This window comes from Monodelphis domestica, chromosome 1 (genome assembly GCF_027887165.1).
Source record: "Monodelphis domestica isolate mMonDom1 chromosome 1, mMonDom1.pri, whole genome shotgun sequence".
In the NCBI taxonomy this organism is placed as follows: Eukaryota; Metazoa; Chordata; class Mammalia; order Didelphimorphia; family Didelphidae; genus Monodelphis; species Monodelphis domestica.
Window position 1 is genome coordinate 461,007,079 of NC_077227.1, and position 18,558 is coordinate 461,025,636.

An 18,558-nucleotide genomic window follows, 5' to 3' on the forward strand; every position below is an offset into this window, starting at 1 on the left:
TCTGATTAAAACACTGGACACTGGCCTATCCTCTCCCCTCTCTGGTTCCCAGGTAGTATTTCCGCTCAGTGTCAGCAGGCATGAGCCTGTCCCTGGGGCTGTGTGCATGGTGATGAAGGCAGGCTATGAGACTCCCTCCGGACCAGGTCTCCCCTCCTCCCCCCTCCAGGGAGGAAACGAACCATGTAGTAGAGGAAACAAGGAGCTCTGAGAGTCAGGATTCTGGGACACCAGCACACCCGCGTCCATACCAAGTCTGGGATCCACGTCATAGGATTTGCTCTTAGAGGTAGAAGGGACCTTGCAGGTCATTTCCTCCCTCTCATTTTATACTTAAGGAGGCCGAGGCCTAGAGAATTTACTGCCTCAATTTGCCGACCCTCTGAGGAAGTCACTAATGATGACCTAGTTGGGGTTTGGAGATGGGCAACCGTTGGTCTGTATTCCCAACCCTACCTGGTGTGATAGAGCGGAAAGAATGCTGCCTTTGGGGTCAAAGAACCAGAGGCCAGGTCCTGGCTCTGAGGCCGGGAATGGGGGAAAAGACTTTTATTCGGCCAATTGGTGGTTGAGCTGGGAGCTGTGATCTTTCGGTCTGTCCCAAATTACCTTTGTTTATCTGCTCCATCTTTTAGCCTTGTCTTGCTGGCGCTGGGGGTTGGGGCGCACCTCCTCCTACCGTAGATAAATGCAGAGATCCGCCATCTTCCCCTCCCCCTCCCCCAACCCTGCCCTCCTCTGTCTCCCCTTGTTTTATTTTTTAGAATATTTTCCCATGGTGATTCTCCCCCACTCTTTCCTCCCCGCTCCCGAAGCTGACAAGCAGTTCCACTGTGTCTCCCCTTGCTTTGACCCGGGTCTGGATCTGGCAGTAAATTTGTGGGCCCTAGTCCCGCAGACTGTCGGTGATCTCCTTCCTTCCATTCCCCTGAAGGATGGAGAGCCGGCCCAGGCCTCCCTAGGCTATGTCCCTTTGGCCACACGGATCTTGGGTCTTCCCTCTAATTCTGGGAAGAAGAACGGCACATATAGACGTATGGTGAAGCAGATTCTTGGTCTGGGGGCAGCTCAAGATCAAAGAAAGGGTGGCACGGACCTTGGAGCAGATGGATCTTCCCCAGAGCCAGCCTGGGCCCCGGATGACCCGGGTTCCTCCGGGAATCTTCTCTGAACTTCCTCCCTGGCTTTACTGGAGCTGGGAGAAGAGACCAGCTGCCTCCTTTGTGGCCATCATGGCGAGGGAAGAGAAGACAAATTCACAGACAGGGAACTGACCCCACGAGGCCAGCCGAGCGATCCGTTTGGGTTCAGAGGAGGGGCCCGACGGCTGGGCTAGTCGGGGAGGGCTCGGCGGATGGGGCTCCCTTTGGGTTTTGTCTCTGCCCCCACTGATACAGCCTGATTTGGGGATGCTCTTTAGCTGGGAAATGGGTCCCTTCAAGCTCAGCTGCATCCTGCAGGACCAGGCCCCGCTCTTCTTCCCTGGGAAGCTCAGCAACCAGACGGTCCAATCAGAGAGCACATCTTGTCTCCCTCCCACCCCGAGCCCATGTTGCAGCCCTGAGCAACACAGCCTGCATGCAGCGACCCCGTGCTCCCAGAACATGCTAGGGCTTCCATGGGCCTCCTGGGCCATCCGGAAGGACGGGTCCCTGCCCCTGAGAGAGAGGAGCACACAGGAGGCCCAGGGGGCAGAGATGAAAAGTGAGCCCCGGAGAGGACCCGCCAGGAAAAGGAGCCTAGCGCCGGCCCATAGGAGAGCTGCCCCAGACTCGGGTGTCTTTAGGCTTGCCTAGGGTCACTGGGGCCAGGAATTCAAGGAGCTGGGGGAAGGGAGGGCCTAGGGCTGTGCCAGCCAATGGGCAGGAAGGGCCCTGCCCACGGGTCTTGGGAGAGGCCCTCTGCCAGGCCAGACCTGGGGTGTGAGGTCCAGGAGGGCTTCAGGCACCCTTTACCACTTTTCCCCTGCTCCTTCTCCCAGATAGCCCCCAGGGTAGGGAGGCTGTTTCTCCGCCTTCCCTCAGGCCTGCACCCAGAGCCAGAGAGAGAATTTTCCTTCCTTTCCAGATTCAGGTAGCCACCACTTTGGACCCTTGAATGAAAGAAACTCGAGTAGATAATAATGAATAATGGAGAGGATGTTCTCTATTATAGATTCAAGAAGACCCAGGTTCAAATCCTACTTCAAGACTTATTTGCTGGGGGCAGCCAAGTGTCTCAGTGCTTTGAGAGCCAGGCAGGAGGTCCTGGGTTCAAATCTGGCCTCAGACACCTCCCAGCTGGGTGACCCTGGGCAAGTCACTGAACCACCATTATCTAGCCCTGACCACTCTTCTGCCTTGGAGCCAAGGCACAGTATTGATTCTAAGGTGGAAGGGAAGGGTTAAACATAAATAAACAAATGAATAAATGCTAGCTAGTATGGGCTCATTGAGCCCGCTCTGCACCAGGACTTTGGGTTTGTGCTTTCATCCAGGTAGGCCTTTCTTGTCCGAGTAGGCAGGCACGTGCGTGCTTGCAGCTCTGGCTTTGGGGACATCTTCAGATCCCTCTAACTCTGGAGCTTTCTTTTGCAATTAGCCGCAGAACATCCTCTCTCCAGGGCGCTCATTTTACAGATGGGGACACCAACGTCCACAGAGTCAGGGACTTGCTCCCCAATAAACCAGCACCCCAAGCTGGGGAACAGCCATGAAGAAGGCACACAGACAGTGGCTGTGTGATCTTGGCTAAGTCACTTCTCTTTCCCCAGGCTTCACGTTTCTTTATCAGAAATACCTTATAGGTACCCAGACTTACGGCTTATGTAGCCAAAGGAACATAAGCATGCTCTTTTCGTTTTATTTTATTTATTTATTTAAAGCCCTTACCTTCTGTCTTAGAGTCAATATACGGTGTATCTGTTCCAAGGCAGAAGGACAGCAAGGGCTAGGCCATGGGGGTTAAGTGACTTGCCCAGGGTCACACAGCTGGGAAGTGTCTGAGGTCACATTTGAACCCAGGACCTCCCATCTCTAGGCCTGGCTTTCCATCCACTGAGATACCCAGCTGTCCCATAAGTATGCTCTTTTAAAAAAATAAATTTTGATTATTCTCTTTTGTCTTTACAATAGCCAAATTTCCTCCACAGCTGTCCTCCCACTGTATGCTCTTACTAGAAATGCTGCATCCCAAATAGGCCTCCATCTTCTTTCCTTACTCATGCTCAGCCTCCCTCCTCACCTCCTCCCAGCAGGGAAGCACTCAGCAAATGGAAATTTGTTTGCATATTCATTAGCAAAGCAAAAAGCAATGGAGGGGGGCAGCTGGGTGACTCTGCAGATTGAGAGCCAGACCCAGAGATGGGAGGTCCCTGGCTTCAGACACTTCCCAGCTGTGTGACCCTGGGCAAGTCACTTGACCCCCATTGCCTAGCCCTTACCACTCTTCTGCCTTGGAGCCAATACACAGTATTGACTCCAAGACGAAAGGTAAGGGTTTTTATTTTAAAAAAAAAATGGAATGAAGTAGAGAGAGTCAGAGGAACTGGGTTCGAATGGTGATTCTATCATTTGTGTGATCTTGAATGGGTCATGGAGTAACCTCTTTGATCCTCAGTTGTAAAATGATGGTGTTCAACTGGAAGCCATCTAAGTTCCCTTGAAGCTCTAAGTCCAGTAATCCTGTGAAATATGCTCAAGAAGGAAGACTGTGCAAATGCCCTTGAGAGACCCTTCTCCAAACGAATGGGTTGTTTGTTTTTTTGGGGGGATCTTGAGCTATTTTTAGATGATAGGCGTGGTCATTGCCCCTCTACTAGAGGGGATTGTCAGGAGCTGGATGTGAAAGGGGCATTTGTGAAGTCATTGAGGGAGAGGAAATCTCTGACACACAGTAGGTGCTTAATAAATGCTTGTTGAGGGTAGCTGGGTGGCTCAGTGGATTGAGAGCCAACCCTAGAGAGGGAAGGTCCTGGGTTCAAGTCAGACACTTTCTTGCTGTGTGACCCTGGGCAAGTCACTTGACCCCCATTGCCTAGTCCTGCCTTGGAAGTGATACATAGTATTGAGTCTAAGACAGAAGGTGAGGGTGGTTTTGTTTTTTTTAATTGCTTGTTAACCAACTGTAGTTTAATGCTGATTAAGTAAAGGATTGGGGGGAAATGATTCCTTTTTCAGTGAATGCAGGAACCTTTTAGAGAACTGGCTCTGTAGTAGGAGAAGCAGGATTTGAATCTCAGTGCTGCCATTTAACGTCTGTGTGAATTCAGTTCAGGCCCTTCATTTTGGGGTCTCGGCTCCTCATGAATGAAGTGAGGGGCTTGGATGCATGGCCCTCTGAGTTCCCTCAGAGTTTTCAGTCTGTGATCCTAGGACTCGGTTTCCTTTGGAGTCAGCGTGTGAGTGGGTGTGGAGGGGAGGAAAGAGCTCTCCCATTTGGCAGCATGCCTTTATAGAAGACCCCCTTGGCTCGCTCGGAGCCCAGTTCCAGCTCCGACACTGATTGACTGTGAGTGGCCTTGGGCAAGTGACTTCTTTTGCTGAGCCTCAGTTTCTTAACCTGAAAAATGGTGTGAATCTTACACATCTTCTTGGGAGGAGGAAAAAAGATGATCTCCATAAAGTGTAAAAGTGCTATAGAAACAAGTTATGATGATGATGATTATAGGTTATACGCTGTAAGGGCAAAGTAGATCAGGCCTCCCGGGAAGGGGCACCATTTCCATCTATGTCCCAAGGATCCCCCCAATGATATTAAAAAAAATATTTTTTTAACCCATATCGTCTATCTCAGAATCAATACTGTGTTCTGGCTCCAAGGCAGAAGAGTGGTAAGGGCTAGGCAATGGGGATCAAGTGACTTGTCCAGGGTCACACAACTGGGAAGTGTCTGAGGTCATATTTGAACCCAGGACCTCCCGTCTCTGGGCCTGGCTCTCAATCCACTAAACCACCCAGCTGTCCCCACCCAGTGATATTAACAGGACAGAATGCAGCCTTCATGGCAGCTGAAGGAGAAGGACTGGGAACTGGGAGGGCTCACTTGTGCCCATTCCCCGGGTGAGTTTCCTGGAAGGACTGTCAGCAGGGAGAATGGAAGCAGAGATGGGAAGACGTCCTAGTAGCTGGCATAGTCCGAGTGTGGCTGATGCTGGGGAGAGGGAATAAGGCTCCAGCAGCTTTTCCCACTCCTGAGGGCCCTATTCTTAACTCTGGGACTCTTTTTTTGTATTGCTCAGATGCATCTGATCTTAAAAGCCTTGACAGAGGAAAGGCATTGTTGGCAAGGACCAGAATGTGACGATAGGTCCTTGCTGTGTGAGGAGGAAAAGCCCCTGGTGATGGGGATCCAGAAGGCCCACCCCCTGAACCTTTGCCAGAGTATGATGAAGGACCAGTATTCTTAAGGCCTACAAAAGGATATTATACACACATGTATAATCTAATCCCATTTGATCCTCAAAGATTCTCAAGGTATACTTAAAAACAACCCTTACCTTACATCTTAGAATCAATACCAAACATTGGTTCCAAAGTAGAAAAAACAGTAAGGGCTAGGCAACTGGGGTTCAGTGACTTGCCCAGGGTCGCACAACTAGGAAGTATCTGAGGGCAGATTTGAACCCAGAATCTCCTCTTTCTGGGCCTGACTATTCACTGACCCATCTAGCTGCCCCTTTTTTCTTTTCTTTTCTTTTCTCTCTTCTCTTCTCTTCTCTTCTCTTCTCTTCTCTTCTCTTCTCTTCTCTTCTCTTCTCTTCTCTTCTCTTCTCTTCTCTTCTCTTCTCTTCTCTTCTCTTCTCTTCTCTTCTCTTCTCTTCTCTTCTCTTTTTCTTTCTCCCTCACTTTCTGCCTTAGAATCAATACTGTGTATTGGTTCTAGGCAGAACAGTAAGGGTTAGGCAGTGGGGTTAAGTGACTTACCCAGGGTCATCCAGCTAGGATGTATCTGAGATTTGAACCCAGGGTCTCCCCTCTCTAGGCCTGGATCTTAATCCACTGAGCCACCTAGATGCCCCTTTAGGGTATACTTTCAAAGGTACTTTTGCCAGGTGTTATTGTCCCCACTTAATCAATGAGGAAACTGAGGAGAAAGGAGGATGAGAAGAGGTTCAATAACAATAATATTATAATGATGATCAACTGGGAAAATTTAACTACATTGATCAAGACAACCATCCAGGACAATTTCAAAGACTCCATCATAAAAAATATTATCCACTTCCAAACAGAGACAACTGATAAATTTCTGAGTACAGATTGCAGGATACAATTTTTTACTTTTTTGGGGTGCTTTTTACTCTGTGACTAAAATGGATATGTTTAGTATGACTTCACATGCATTATTAATTTCATATTGCTTACCTTTTCAAGGTGGGGCGGGAAAGAGAGAATTTGGAACTCAAAATTTTTAAAAATGAATTTTTTACATATAATTGAGAACTATTTAATGAAGTAAATAAAATATATGAAAAATAAAATGGATAACTTTTGTTTTTACATCACATTAATTTCCATATATAAGCTTCCCCCAATTCAATATCCAATCAACCATCTCTCATAGCAAAAAGAAAGAAAAAAAACGTTCAGAACAACTAAGCCACATATCAACTAAGTCTCATGGGCCAACGTATTAAGCTTAAAACTGCCCTAAAATTTTGGGGACACCCTGTAGGGGCAACGTTCTATATCTCTGCCCACTTCTGCAAATAAGGGACTGGGAGTCATTTTCAAGTCTCTTCTCCAGGGCCAAGTTTGGCCATTAAAATTACACAGTACTTGGTTTCAGCATTTTGTTCTGGGGAAAGGATTTTTCTGCATATCATGCTCTGAGAGGTCCATTAGAAGAAAGATAAAACCACCATCTTTAGATAAGAATCTATTGATCTGCTATTAAGACCGCTCTTATAATTATACATATATCACTATCATATATATACACAGTAAAAGCATTTTACATCTGTTTGATAAAAAAGCCTATGTGAGGGGAGGTAGCATGATTTAGGGGATAGTGTGCTAAATTTATTATTATTATTTTAAACCCTTACCTTCTGTCTTAGAATCAATACTGAGTTTCTCTCTCTCTCTCTCCCCTTCTCTCTCTTTCTTTCTTCCTTTCTTCCTTCCTTCCCTTCCATCTTGGAATTAATGCTGTGTGTTAGTTCTAAGGCAGAAGGGCTAGGCAATGGGGGTTAAGTGACTTGCCCAGGATCACACAGCTAGAAAGTGTCTGAGACCAGATTTGAACCCAGGACCTCCCATCTCTGGGTCTGACTCTCAATCTACTGAGCCACCCAACTGCCCCAGTATGCTAAATTTAAAGTCTGGAGAGAATTAGTTTCAAATTCTGCCTCAGACACTCAAAATATGTGGTTTTAAATGACTCACTTCATCTCTTCTAGACTCAATTTCCCTGATCCATAAACAAGAGATAATGATCCCTGCATTACCAGACGTATAGGATGATTGTAAGGAAAAGCACTGCCAATTTCATATAAATAAATATATGACATAATTCTCATTTCTAGGTCATATCTTCACAATTAAACTAGAATACAGGAAAGAGTAGAGCAATCACAGAATTTGACCTGGGAGATAATGGTGTTCCCAAGTCCTGCCTCTGACACTGTCCATCTATGGGCAATATGAAATCAGTTATACAAATGAAGTCATGCAAAACATATCCATCTTAGCCATGGTGAGAAAAAAAAGCACCAAAAAAAGGTAAAAAATCGTATTCTGCAATCTGTACTCAGAGTTTATCAGTTGTCTCTGTTTGGAGGTAGATAGCATTTTTCATGATGAAGCCTTTGGAATTGTCTTGGATTGTTGTCTTGATCAGAGTAGCTAAATCCTTCCCTGTTGATCATCATTATAATATTGTTATTTTATACAATGTTCTTCTAGTTCTGCTCATTTCACTTTGCATCAGTTCATATTCATCCTCCTAGGCTTTTCTGAAGCCATCCTGCTCCTCATTTCTCCCCCCCCCCCAATTGATCTATCCAGGAAAAAAAAGAAATGTTTTCCCCTACTGGTTACTTCCCCAGGAAGTCAGTCTTGCAGACGTGTTTCTGAATCTGCAGGCCTAGTCAGTTGCTAGGTCTTACATATGTTTAGAAACCAGTCTCTTTCTTTTTCACCCCACCCCCACCCCAAACCTTTTTTCCTGCTGCCTTAGGCTGAGAGAACAGAAGCCTGGGGTGGTTGGTGGTGGGAGGGCTCAGGGACTTTATGTGAGTCAACAGTATGGCATGGTAGCCAAAAAAAAACTAATATGACCGTATTCTGTTTTAAGAGAGAGGCAAAGTGTCCCGAATAGGGAACGTCATGATTTTGTTTGCTTTCTGCCTCGGACAGACCCCTTCTAAAGTACCGTGTTTAGTCCTGGGCACACATTTTAGGAAACATGGGGACAAACTGGTCTGCAACCAGAATGGTGAGGGCCTGTGGAGGTCTGCAGGGCCTGGAGGAGACGTGACCGTTGTCCTCAGTATTTGAGTGGCTGTCACGCGGAGACACTGGCCGTGTTCTTCTCAGCCTCCGAAGACCCAACAAGAAGCAAGGGCAGAAGTTGCAAAGAGATAGATTTCAGCAGATGAAGAATAATTTCCTAACTATCAAAGGTACCCCACCGTGGAATGGGCTGCCTCAGAAAGTAACGGGCAGCTCTGGAGGTCGTCGGGCAGAGGCTTGATAACCAGTGGTCAGGGCAGATCTCTGAAGTCCCTTCCATCTCTAGTTTGGTGAAATCGGTTTTGTTCTGCCTATACGACATCATCCATCCTTGTTTCCTCTCTGTCTCTCCCCCTAATTCAAGAGTGCCATCCACCACTGCCCCCCCCCCCTTTAGGAAAAAACACCCTTTACCACAAAATAACTCATCTCTATTTAAATCCCAAACCGAAGGAGTCGAAGGGAGAGGCAGTCTTCCTTTTGAGCCTACTGTCTCATTTTCCTTGAATTCCAGTCCAAGAAGAAATCAGGCAGTGGTGATAAGGAGGAAGTTGAATGCCAATATGTGCTAGTGCCGAATTTGGCATGGGAGCCATGCCTTTTCTACCAGGCTTCTGTGAGCACAAGGTTGGAGAGAAATCAGCTATCAGGCAAGTGTGACTTAGAATGGAAATGGGAAATTGGGCTTCTCAGCCAGGTCCTTCTGCCTGATCCTCGAAAGCCCTTTCTCCCTTCCTTCCTTCTTTTCCCCCAGGGGAGGTGGATTTCTTAGAGAGCAGCCCTACCTTGGAGAAAAGAGACTTGGCCATTCCCATCCCTGACTGGGTTTCCTGCTTCTTTGTTAGGTTATGGCTACAAAAATGAAGCAGCCTGGGTCCTAGCCCCCCCCCCCCTTTTTTTAACCCTTACTTTCTGCCTTAGAATCAATACTAATTATTGGTTCTAAGGCAGAATTGCGGTAAGGACTAGACAATGGGGGTTAAGTGACTTGTCCAGGGTCACACAGCTAGGAAGTGTCTGAGGCCAGATTGAACTCGGGACCTGGCTCTTAATCCACTGAGCCACCTACTGCCCCATAAGGAGCCCCACTGTTAAGGTTAGAAACTGTTCTTGAAATCTATGAGACCAGTGAGTCAGACATACCCACAAGCATGCCTCCTGGGGAAGACCAGGGGAAGAAGAACAGAGAGGCACTTGTTGAATCCAGCCACCCCCATTCTCCTCCCTTCCTGTCTTTCCTCTGGGGAGAGGATACCCCACCCCATTCCTACAGGTCTGGAGGGAACCTTGGTGATCTTTCTGACCTGCTCCTTTTCCAGTTGTGGAAACCAAGGCCCAGAAAGGGGATTCCCTGAAAGCTCTGTGGAAAAACCAAGGCCAGAACTCAGGGGGCCTTAACTCCTGGCCAAGCATCCCTTCTCTGCCTGAGGCTGCTCTATCTTCAGCAGCCAAACTCCATCTGCTTCACGATTTGACATGTAATCATCGGCCCTGTCCTTATCAGTCCCCTCTGTTCTGGCCTTCAGTGTAAACGGGGCAATAGCCAGACCACATTCAGTGATTTTTTTTTTGGACAAATTATTTTTTGTTATTAAAATTTTTTTCCCATGGTTCCATGATTCATGTTTTCTCCCTCCCCCCTCCCAGAGATGACAAGCAATTCCACTGGGTTATATATGTGTGTGTGTGTATACATACACACATACATATATGTGTGTGTACACACACACACACACACACACACACATATATATTGATTAAAAAACTCTGCTTTCCATTTTGGAATCAAAACTGTATTAGTTCCAAGGCAGAAGAGCAGTAGGATCTAGGCCATGGGGGTTAAGTGACTTGCCCATGATCACTAAGCTAGGAAGTGTCTGAGGTCACATTTGAACCCAGGACCTCCCATCTCTAGGCCTGGCTCTGAATCCCCTGAGCCATCTAGCCACTCCTGCATTCAGTGAATGCACTGTTTTGAAGCACCTATAGGAGTTAGTGCCTTTCTCTTTTTTCCCCTAAGCCCCAAGGCCTTGGATATAGATAATATTTTTCTACACGCACTGGAGCCCTTGGAAGAAGGCACTAAATGTTGCCTGTTTGCATGGCAGGGCCCCCTTTGGTGGCCTGTCTATAGGAGAGAACAGAGGACTGGATATTGGGGTCACTGGTTGCTAGATATGACACCTGAGCCATGCTAGTGTTGTTTCTATTCCCTCTTTCCCCCGATGGTTTGGGAATGATGGAGATGCTCCCTATAAAGTGCTTTGAGCTCCTTGGAAATATCGTTTTTCCCCTCCTTCCTGATGTGTGTTTTGAGGATGAGTCAGCAGATGGCAAGAAAATCACTCTCTCAGTCTCCCAGCTTCACTCCTGACTATCCCCTTCATGGGGCCTTTTTTTTCCCCCTCCTTAGCAGGACTTAATGGTGAATGGTGAGAGCTAGCATTGTCCCATCCACACTCTCCCACACTGCTGGCAGGAGGTGTATGATGAGGCTGGGTCCCCTCTCTCTGGGTGCCCTGTTATTGGCCATCTCTCACATCTAGATTCTTGTGCCATCAAGGAGAGAATGGTATCCTGGGAGAGATGGGTGAGCTTGGCAAGGTCCCTAGACCCACAATAGGGAGCCTACCAGGAAGAGTGGAGGAAAGGAGGAATGGGGAACCAGCTTTATTGAAGAGTGGGGTCAGATTGTATCCTGGGAAAGGAGAAGGAAACAGAGATGTCATGGAAAGAGGAAACAGGAGCTGCCCTTCTCTGACTACCCAGAGCAGAGCTTAGAGGAACTGGAACTGAGAAACAAGACCCCTGGGCCCTGGGATGCCCATGGAATTTGGTGGCTCTGGCCTCTGACTTTCTCTGGGGAGAACTGGTCCTCAGGGAAGTACACAGAAATCTAGGAATTAGCTGTAGGCTCTTGGCCACCCACTTTGGCCTCTTTGAGGTAACTCAGTGCCACTGAGCATAGAGTCAAGAAGACCAGAACTCAAATTTGATTGTAGACACTTACTAGTTGCTTTACCTTGTGCAAGTCACCTAACCCTCCATCTGACTCATTTTTCTCAATTATAAAATGAGAATAATAAATCATAGTACCTATACTCCAGAGTTGTGAGGATCAAATGAGATATTTGTAAAGTGCTTAGCATGGTGCCTGGCACATAATAAGTCCTTACTAAATTTTTATTCCCTTCTCTCTCTTTCTTTGAATGGGCTATAGTTATTTTTTAATTGAAAAATTTTAATTAGTTAATTTAGAATATTTTCCCATGGTTGCAAAATTCAAGTTCTTTCCCTCCCCTCCCTCCAACCCTCTCCCATATCTGACACGCAATTCCACTGGGTTTTACATGTGTCATTGATCAAGACCCATTTCCCTATTATTGATATTTGCACTAGGGTGGTTGTTTAGAGTCTACATCCCCAATCCTATCCCCAGTTGAACCATGTGATCAAGCAGTGTTTTTCTTCTGTGTTTCTACTCCCACAATTCTTCCTCTGGATGTGGATAGTGTTCTTTCTCCCAAGTCAATGAGCTATATAGTTAGATAGATATCAGAACTTCTTTCTGAACTTCTGCAGAAGGGTTACCCTAAGATAAAGAATCTTCTAGGAAGAACAGCATCTAAGACCCTGACTTTGAGCCACTGGACTCTTTCCCTGATTTTGTTTCTTCCCTCTGGGTCTCAGTTTTCCCATCTATAAAGTAAGGCTGATAGAATTACATTTTGTTTAAACCCTTACCTTCCACATTTAGAATCAACATTTTAGAAATTTAGAATCAATACTGTATATTTGTCCCAAGACAGAAGAGCATCAAGGGCTAGGCAATGGGGGTTAAGTGACTTGCTCAAGGTCACACAGCTAGGAAGTATCTGAGGCCAGGTTTGAACCCAGGACCTCCTGTCTCTAGGTCTGGCTCTCAATCCACTGAGCTACCCAGCTGCCCCCAGAATTACAAAATATTAAAGCCATAAAGGTCCTTAGAAACCATCTGGTCCAGACCTCTTATTTCACAAATTGGAAGCCTCATTCCCAAGCAGGATCAAAGTCATCATTAACAAGGGTTCTTTTTTTAGTTCTCATAGTCTTAGTCTCATCTTTAAAAAACAAACAAACAACTTTTCTCTTTATATTGTACTAATTTCCAAATATATACCTTCCCTTTAGCTACCCAATGAATTCTCCCTTGTAACAAAGATTAAAAGAGGGGGAAAAATACAGTTCAGCAAAGCCAGCTAATCCCTTGACTGGGTTTGACAGAATATGCAGTATTGTACATCTGGAGGTCCCCACCTCACCAGTGAAGAGAGGGAGGCACTTTTGCTCAACTGTGAGTCTCAGTTTAAATTATGTGACTAAAATTTAGGGGCAGTTCAGTAGCATAGTAGAGTGACAGGCCTGGAGTCTGGAGGGCCTGAGTTCAAATTTGGCCTCAGACACTTCCTAGTTGTATGATCCTGAACAAGTCACTGAATCCCGGTCGCCTCTCCCTTCCCGCTCTTCTGTCTTGGAATCGATCCTGGCCATTGATTCCAACCCAGGAGGGATGGTTTTAAAAATAAATAAATTATCTGACTTTGACTCATCTTGAATTCTGTGATGCTGCTGCTCTCCCCAAGAACTTGGAGGAAGAATAGAGAGCTCAGTTTGGACCAGTTCCTTGAAGGTTTCTCTGGATGTCACCCAAAAGGAGAGAGGCCCAGACATTACTGAGTGCCCATAGGCCACCTTCCCTGCTTCTTTCTCCAGAGCAGGGACTCTCACTGGGGAATTCCTGGCCCAGGCTGCCTCTCTGCCTGTAATCTCTGCTTCCCTTTAAGCTGATTGTCCTTTTAATAGCTACCTGAGTGGCAGGCATGACCCGGGAGGACCAGGGCCTGGGGAGGCCTCAGCTTCCTGGGGCTGAAGGCTCTGAATGTCTAACTGGAATGAGTGCCTTGCCCCTGACTCTCCCTGTAGAAAATCCTATATAATACTCGTCATTATTATTTTATAGCTTTGAGGAGGCATCTAAAGCCCTGTTGTCAAGGTGGAGCTTTAGCTGTCTGAGTGTTGGAGGCTGACATCTTAAAAAAGAGCAAGATTGAGCTCTTAGGATAGAAGAGAGTACTATTCCCCCCAGCCCCCCAAATCTGTCTGCCTTGCCATCCTGGCTGAACCGGCCATCTAGACTTTCCTCTCCCAGTTCTTAGGGCCAGGGAAGTCGGCTGCCATTAGACTGAGGTGAGGGAGCTCTTTGAGGTTTTCATCTTCTCTGGGCTTGTTACCATGGGAACTGGCTGTTGCCATGGTGTTGCTGGGCGAGGAGCTGGCCAGGTGGGGGTTTTGCCTCTACATTAGTGGAGGGGTTGGGGGAGGGAGATGATGAGTGCACCTCCATCTGGGGACTCATTTCCCTCACCTCATCAAGCTTCCTGCACCTGCTTAGGCTGGGACATTTGGTCCCTCGGCCTTTATTGAATCAGGCTCTCTTATCTACGCTCTCCATCCCCCACCTGATAGGAAGAAGCACCATCTTTCACAATCCCCTCCGGCTTTCAGACATGTGACTCTGTGATACCACCTTTAAAAGCCTACCTGGGGGCCAGCTGGGTGGTTCATTGGATTGAGAGTCAAGCCTGGAGACAGGAGGTGGTTCTGGGTTCAAATCTGGCCTCAGACACTTCCTAGCTGTGTGACCCTGGGCAAGTCACTTAACCCCCATTGCCTAGCCCTTACCACTCTAATGCCTTGGAACCAATAATCAGTATTAATTCTAAGGCAGGATTTAAAAAAAAAAAGTCTATCTATAGTCCAAGGCAGGATGCCTTTAAAAAAAAAGTCTATCTGGATAGCCAAGGCAGGATGCCTTTTGTCCTTTTTTCTCCCCTAAACCTCTCACTGATCAAGGTAGATAAGTGTGTCTGCCTCAGTTTCCTCCTGATCTCTGCTCCTAGGGTTTGTTAGAGTCTTGAATTTTCTACCTCTCTCCCCTCAGAGGAGGGCTAAGGAGGAATCCTTCCTAGCTTATTACTCCAACCCTAAAGATAGATGAGTATCTCTGATTAAATTTGGGAAGAGGGAATAACCATGTATGCTTAGGCCAGGGGAAGGGGCAACGCATCAATCCACAAGGGTTTATCAGTCACTGATTATGGGCTAAGTTCTGGGCATACAAAGACGAGTGAAATAGCCCCTTGCCCTCAAGGAACCGCCATTCTAAGGGGCTTGGGGAGTTTCTAGGGACTTAAGGATAAGAATTCATATTTCTCCATAACTTTGTCCTTTTCACAACTCTGTGGATAGGTGAGGGAAGTTTTATTAGCCCCATTTTACGGCCACTTCCTTGCTAGAAAGAGTGATCCCTCAGATGAAGCGCTTCAGACAAGCCATTTAACCTCTTTGTGTCATTTATAAAATAAGCTGGAAAAGGAAATGGCAAATCAATCCAATATTTTGGCTTAAAAAAAACCCTAACTGAGGTTATAAAGGGTCAGACACGACTAAAGCAACTGAACAACAACAGTGACGGACAGCCCAGATACTTTCTTGGTCCTACACTATGTCAAGGAACTAGAGCTCAGGCTACATGATCTGTGCAGGTCTTTTATCCTTTCTGGGCCTCCCAGCAACTTTCTCAAGACTAGAAATTGCTAAATAATTGAAGATCTGGGCTAGTGGAGGGAGTTTCCTTATTCTGAAGAATGAAATCACAGATCTGGACCCCTCAGAAACAATAGCCTAGAGAATATAGTGACTAATCTAAGGTCACAAAAACTATTATACGTGGAAACTAACAACAACAAAAAAAATGTTTTCCAACTCTTAAGACCTCTGTTCTTCCCACTATTCCCTGCCTCTGTCTCTCTTTAAGTGGGGGATAGGCCTCGTCCTTATCCCCAACTTCTTTCTCTACCATTCCCTGCCCAAAGAAGGGCTTGACATTTTTTTTTTAATCTTTAATTTTCTGTCTTGGAATCAATACTATGTATTGTAAGGACTAGGTAATGGGGGGTTAAGTGACTTGTCCAGGGTCACATAGCTGGGAAGTATCTGAGGCCAGATTTGGACCTAGGACCTCCTTTCTCTAGGCCTGGCTCTCAAGCCACTGAGCCCCCCAGCTGTCCCCTCGTCAGTTCATTTTTATAGTCTCCATCCTTTGTGGCACGAGCTGGAAGAAGAGAGCCATCTGAGCCTGGGGTGTGTCGGGGGGATACTTGAAGTGGAGCCTTGGACAAAACTCTCCTTCCTGGCCTGAATCAGGCCTTCCCCTGCCCTTACCACCTCCCACCCCATCCCCGTAGCTCTCGTGCACAGCTGCTGTTCTGGAACTAGATGAGGAGCTAAGGTTCCACCCTCTAGACTCCAAATAGAGCAGGACCTGCTTTTTAGGACGCAGCTCCTGTCCATCAGCTTCCCCTGAGACAGTTCTCCTTTCCAGCCCCTGCTGATTCATCCAGAGACATCGCAGGGCCTTCTCTGAGCTCTGCCTCGTCATCCATCCTCAAGTGGGTGGGTGGCAAGTAGGGATGGAGAAGGGCCCACACTGTTGAGGCAGCCAGAAAAGTAGGCCTCTGGCCTACAGCCACATGGTGTCTAGGAAGGAGGCGAGACATCTGAGAGGCCTGGGTTGTATTCCCTCCCTTGCTGCCCAAGGCTCTGTGGCTTTCCTTGACCTCTGCCTGTAGCACGTGGTTTTGGACTAGGTGATCCCTAAGGTCACGTTGACTGAAATTCCCTGACGCTACAAAGCTGTGACTTCTTCAGCCCATCAGCCTTGCTCTCTGCCTTCTCCTGGCCAAACTCAGCTGTATCCATGCTGCCTGGGGATGGGCCAATGGGCCTGGCTCAGGGGCACAGGGGAGGGAGGATGTGAGCGCAGGAAGCCCAAGGCAAAGGGTCCTAGTGAAGGATGGAAAGTCAGCAGAAAAGCAGGGAGTGAGGAAGGACTAAAAGTCAGCAAACAGACAGGAAAGCCCAAAGAAAGATGTGAGGAAGAGGAAGTGGTGTCAATCTGGGGCACTCTCCCCTTGCCTCTGGATTGTGACTCTGAAGCTGCACAAAATACAGTCAGCCATCCCTTATTCTCTACCATAGCCGGGACAGACCTGGCAGGGGAAGGGGAAGTGGAAGGGAAGAGACTCTTCCCTTCCCCAGAATGGTTTCTGCTTAATGGCCTTCATCAGATTTTTGAGTTATAAATTTTATAAATATGATCTGTGGCTCAGTTTCCTTTCTTCATATTATTTTTCTTAAGAAATTTTTATTGCTGGGAGCAGCTGGGGCAGCTCGGGCAGCTCAGTGAATTGAGAGCCAGGTCTAGAGATGGGAAGTCCTAGGTTCAAACCTGGCCTCAGATACTTCCCAGCTGTGTGACCCTGGGCAAGTCACTTGACCCCCATTGCCTAGCCCTTACCACTCTTCTGCCTTAGAACCAATATATGGTATTGATTCCAAGATAGAAAGTAAGGGTTTTTAACTTAAAAAAAAAAAAGAAAGAAAATGGGGATACAAAGACATGACATGAATATTCCTTCCTCTTAAGTAACATCCATTCTACCAGAGGAAACAACATGTAACATAACAGAAATGAAAAGCATATAAGATCCAGTTTTAGACACTTATTCTAATGTGTGACCTTGGGGAAGTCACTTAACCCCCATTGCTTAGCCCTTACCACCTTTATGCCTTGGAACCAATATACAATATTGATTTTAATATGGAAGGTAGAGGTGGTTTTTTTTCAGGAATTTTTTTTCACTTTAAGCATTATTTTATTTGGTCATTTCCAAACATTATTCATTGGAAACAAAAATCATTTTCTTTTCCTCCCCCCACTCCCTTCCCACCACCTCTCCCATAGCCGGCGCACGATTCCACTGGGTATCACTTGTGTTCTTGGTTCGAACCCATTTCCATGTTGTTGGTATTTGCATTAGAGTGTTCAATTGGAGTCTCTCCTCAGTCGTATCCCCTTCCCGAGGTGGGTTTTTTTTCAGCTTATATGATTAGCATAAAATAATTTCAGCTGGGAAATGGAGGAAGGTTTCTTTTTGTTGGTGGCACTTGAAACAGTCCCTGAAGGAAGCTAAGAATTCTGAGAGGGATGGAGTTGAGGAGAGACATAGGGGTCAGACTGTGTAAAGAGATGAAGACTAGAGATGGAACATTGGATTTGGGGAAAGGCCAGCAAGCCCGTTCAGCTGGACAGCTGAGTTTGTGAGAGAGGTGTGTAACAGAGATGTACCAGTCTGTGCCTTTCATGGCTGTCTTTTCCCCATTATTTCTTCTCTACTTTTCCTACCCCATCTGCTGCCTTTTCCCCAACTCTCTCTTAAGGTATTCTCTGGGCCAGGGAGTGGGAAGGCTGGGCCATTTCTGGGAGCCGGTTGGATCGTGGGCTGCTCTTGGAGCAATGAGCTGTAGCTCCTGAGGATGGAGGATATTCCTTGGAATAGATGAGGGGAGACGCTGGCCCTTCTCAGACACCCTTTTCCATTGTAGGGACTTCCTGCCCCGTGGATCTGGCATTGTGACCCGTCGGCCTCTAGTCCTGCAGCTGGTGAATGCCACCACAGGTATAGGCTATAAGGGGTGCCCTTTTATCCACCCAGTGCCCGAGGCATCTGCCAGGCCACCCCAGAGCTATCTCAGACTGGGCTGCCCTTGGAACTCGACTGCCTACGTGTTCCTTGGAAGACTCGGGCTAGGGGCATGGAAGGGAGCACACCGTAGGGTGGAATGTGTCTTGCTGGGGATTTCAGAAACTGAGAAACTAGCGTGAGCCTCTTGAGGGAATCTGAGGGTGGCACTTCCCCAAGGGGAGAGGACAAAAATGCATGTGTGTGTGGGAAGGGACTCGAGATGGAGGGGCAATTCTGGGAGCCAAATGTGACATCCCCATCCACTCTGTGCCTTGGGACAGAATATGCTGAGTTTCTCCACTGCAAAGGGAAGAAGTTTACAGACTTTGAAGAGGTCCGACTGGAGATTGAGGCAGAGACTGATCGTGTCACTGGCTCCAACAAGGGCATTTCAGCAGTGCCCATCAACTTGCGGGTCTATTCTCCACATGGTGAGAAGGTGGTTTAGGAGGGTGGCTGCCTTTGGGCCTGTACCTACCCCCCTTGGGAATCTTCCT

The 18,558-nt window shown here is 47.1% G+C and overlaps 1 protein-coding gene across 15 annotated transcripts in view; it reads left to right on the top strand.

The window, feature by feature from the left end:
* DNM1 (dynamin 1) overlaps positions 1-18,558 on the top strand; it is a 69,312-nt gene that overhangs the window by 3,468 nt on the left and 47,286 nt on the right. For all 15 annotated transcript variants that reach the window (XR_008915337.1, XR_008915335.1, XR_008915336.1 and 12 more), the window contains exons 2-3: positions 17,922-17,995; positions 18,343-18,492. Coding sequence is in view for 12 of the 15 variants with exons in the window: in XM_056812510.1 (XP_056668488.1) it covers positions 17,922-17,995; positions 18,343-18,492 (224 nt within the window). In the remaining 3 variants the exon portion in view is untranslated. The remainder of the gene's footprint in view (positions 1-17,921; positions 17,996-18,342; positions 18,493-18,558) is intronic.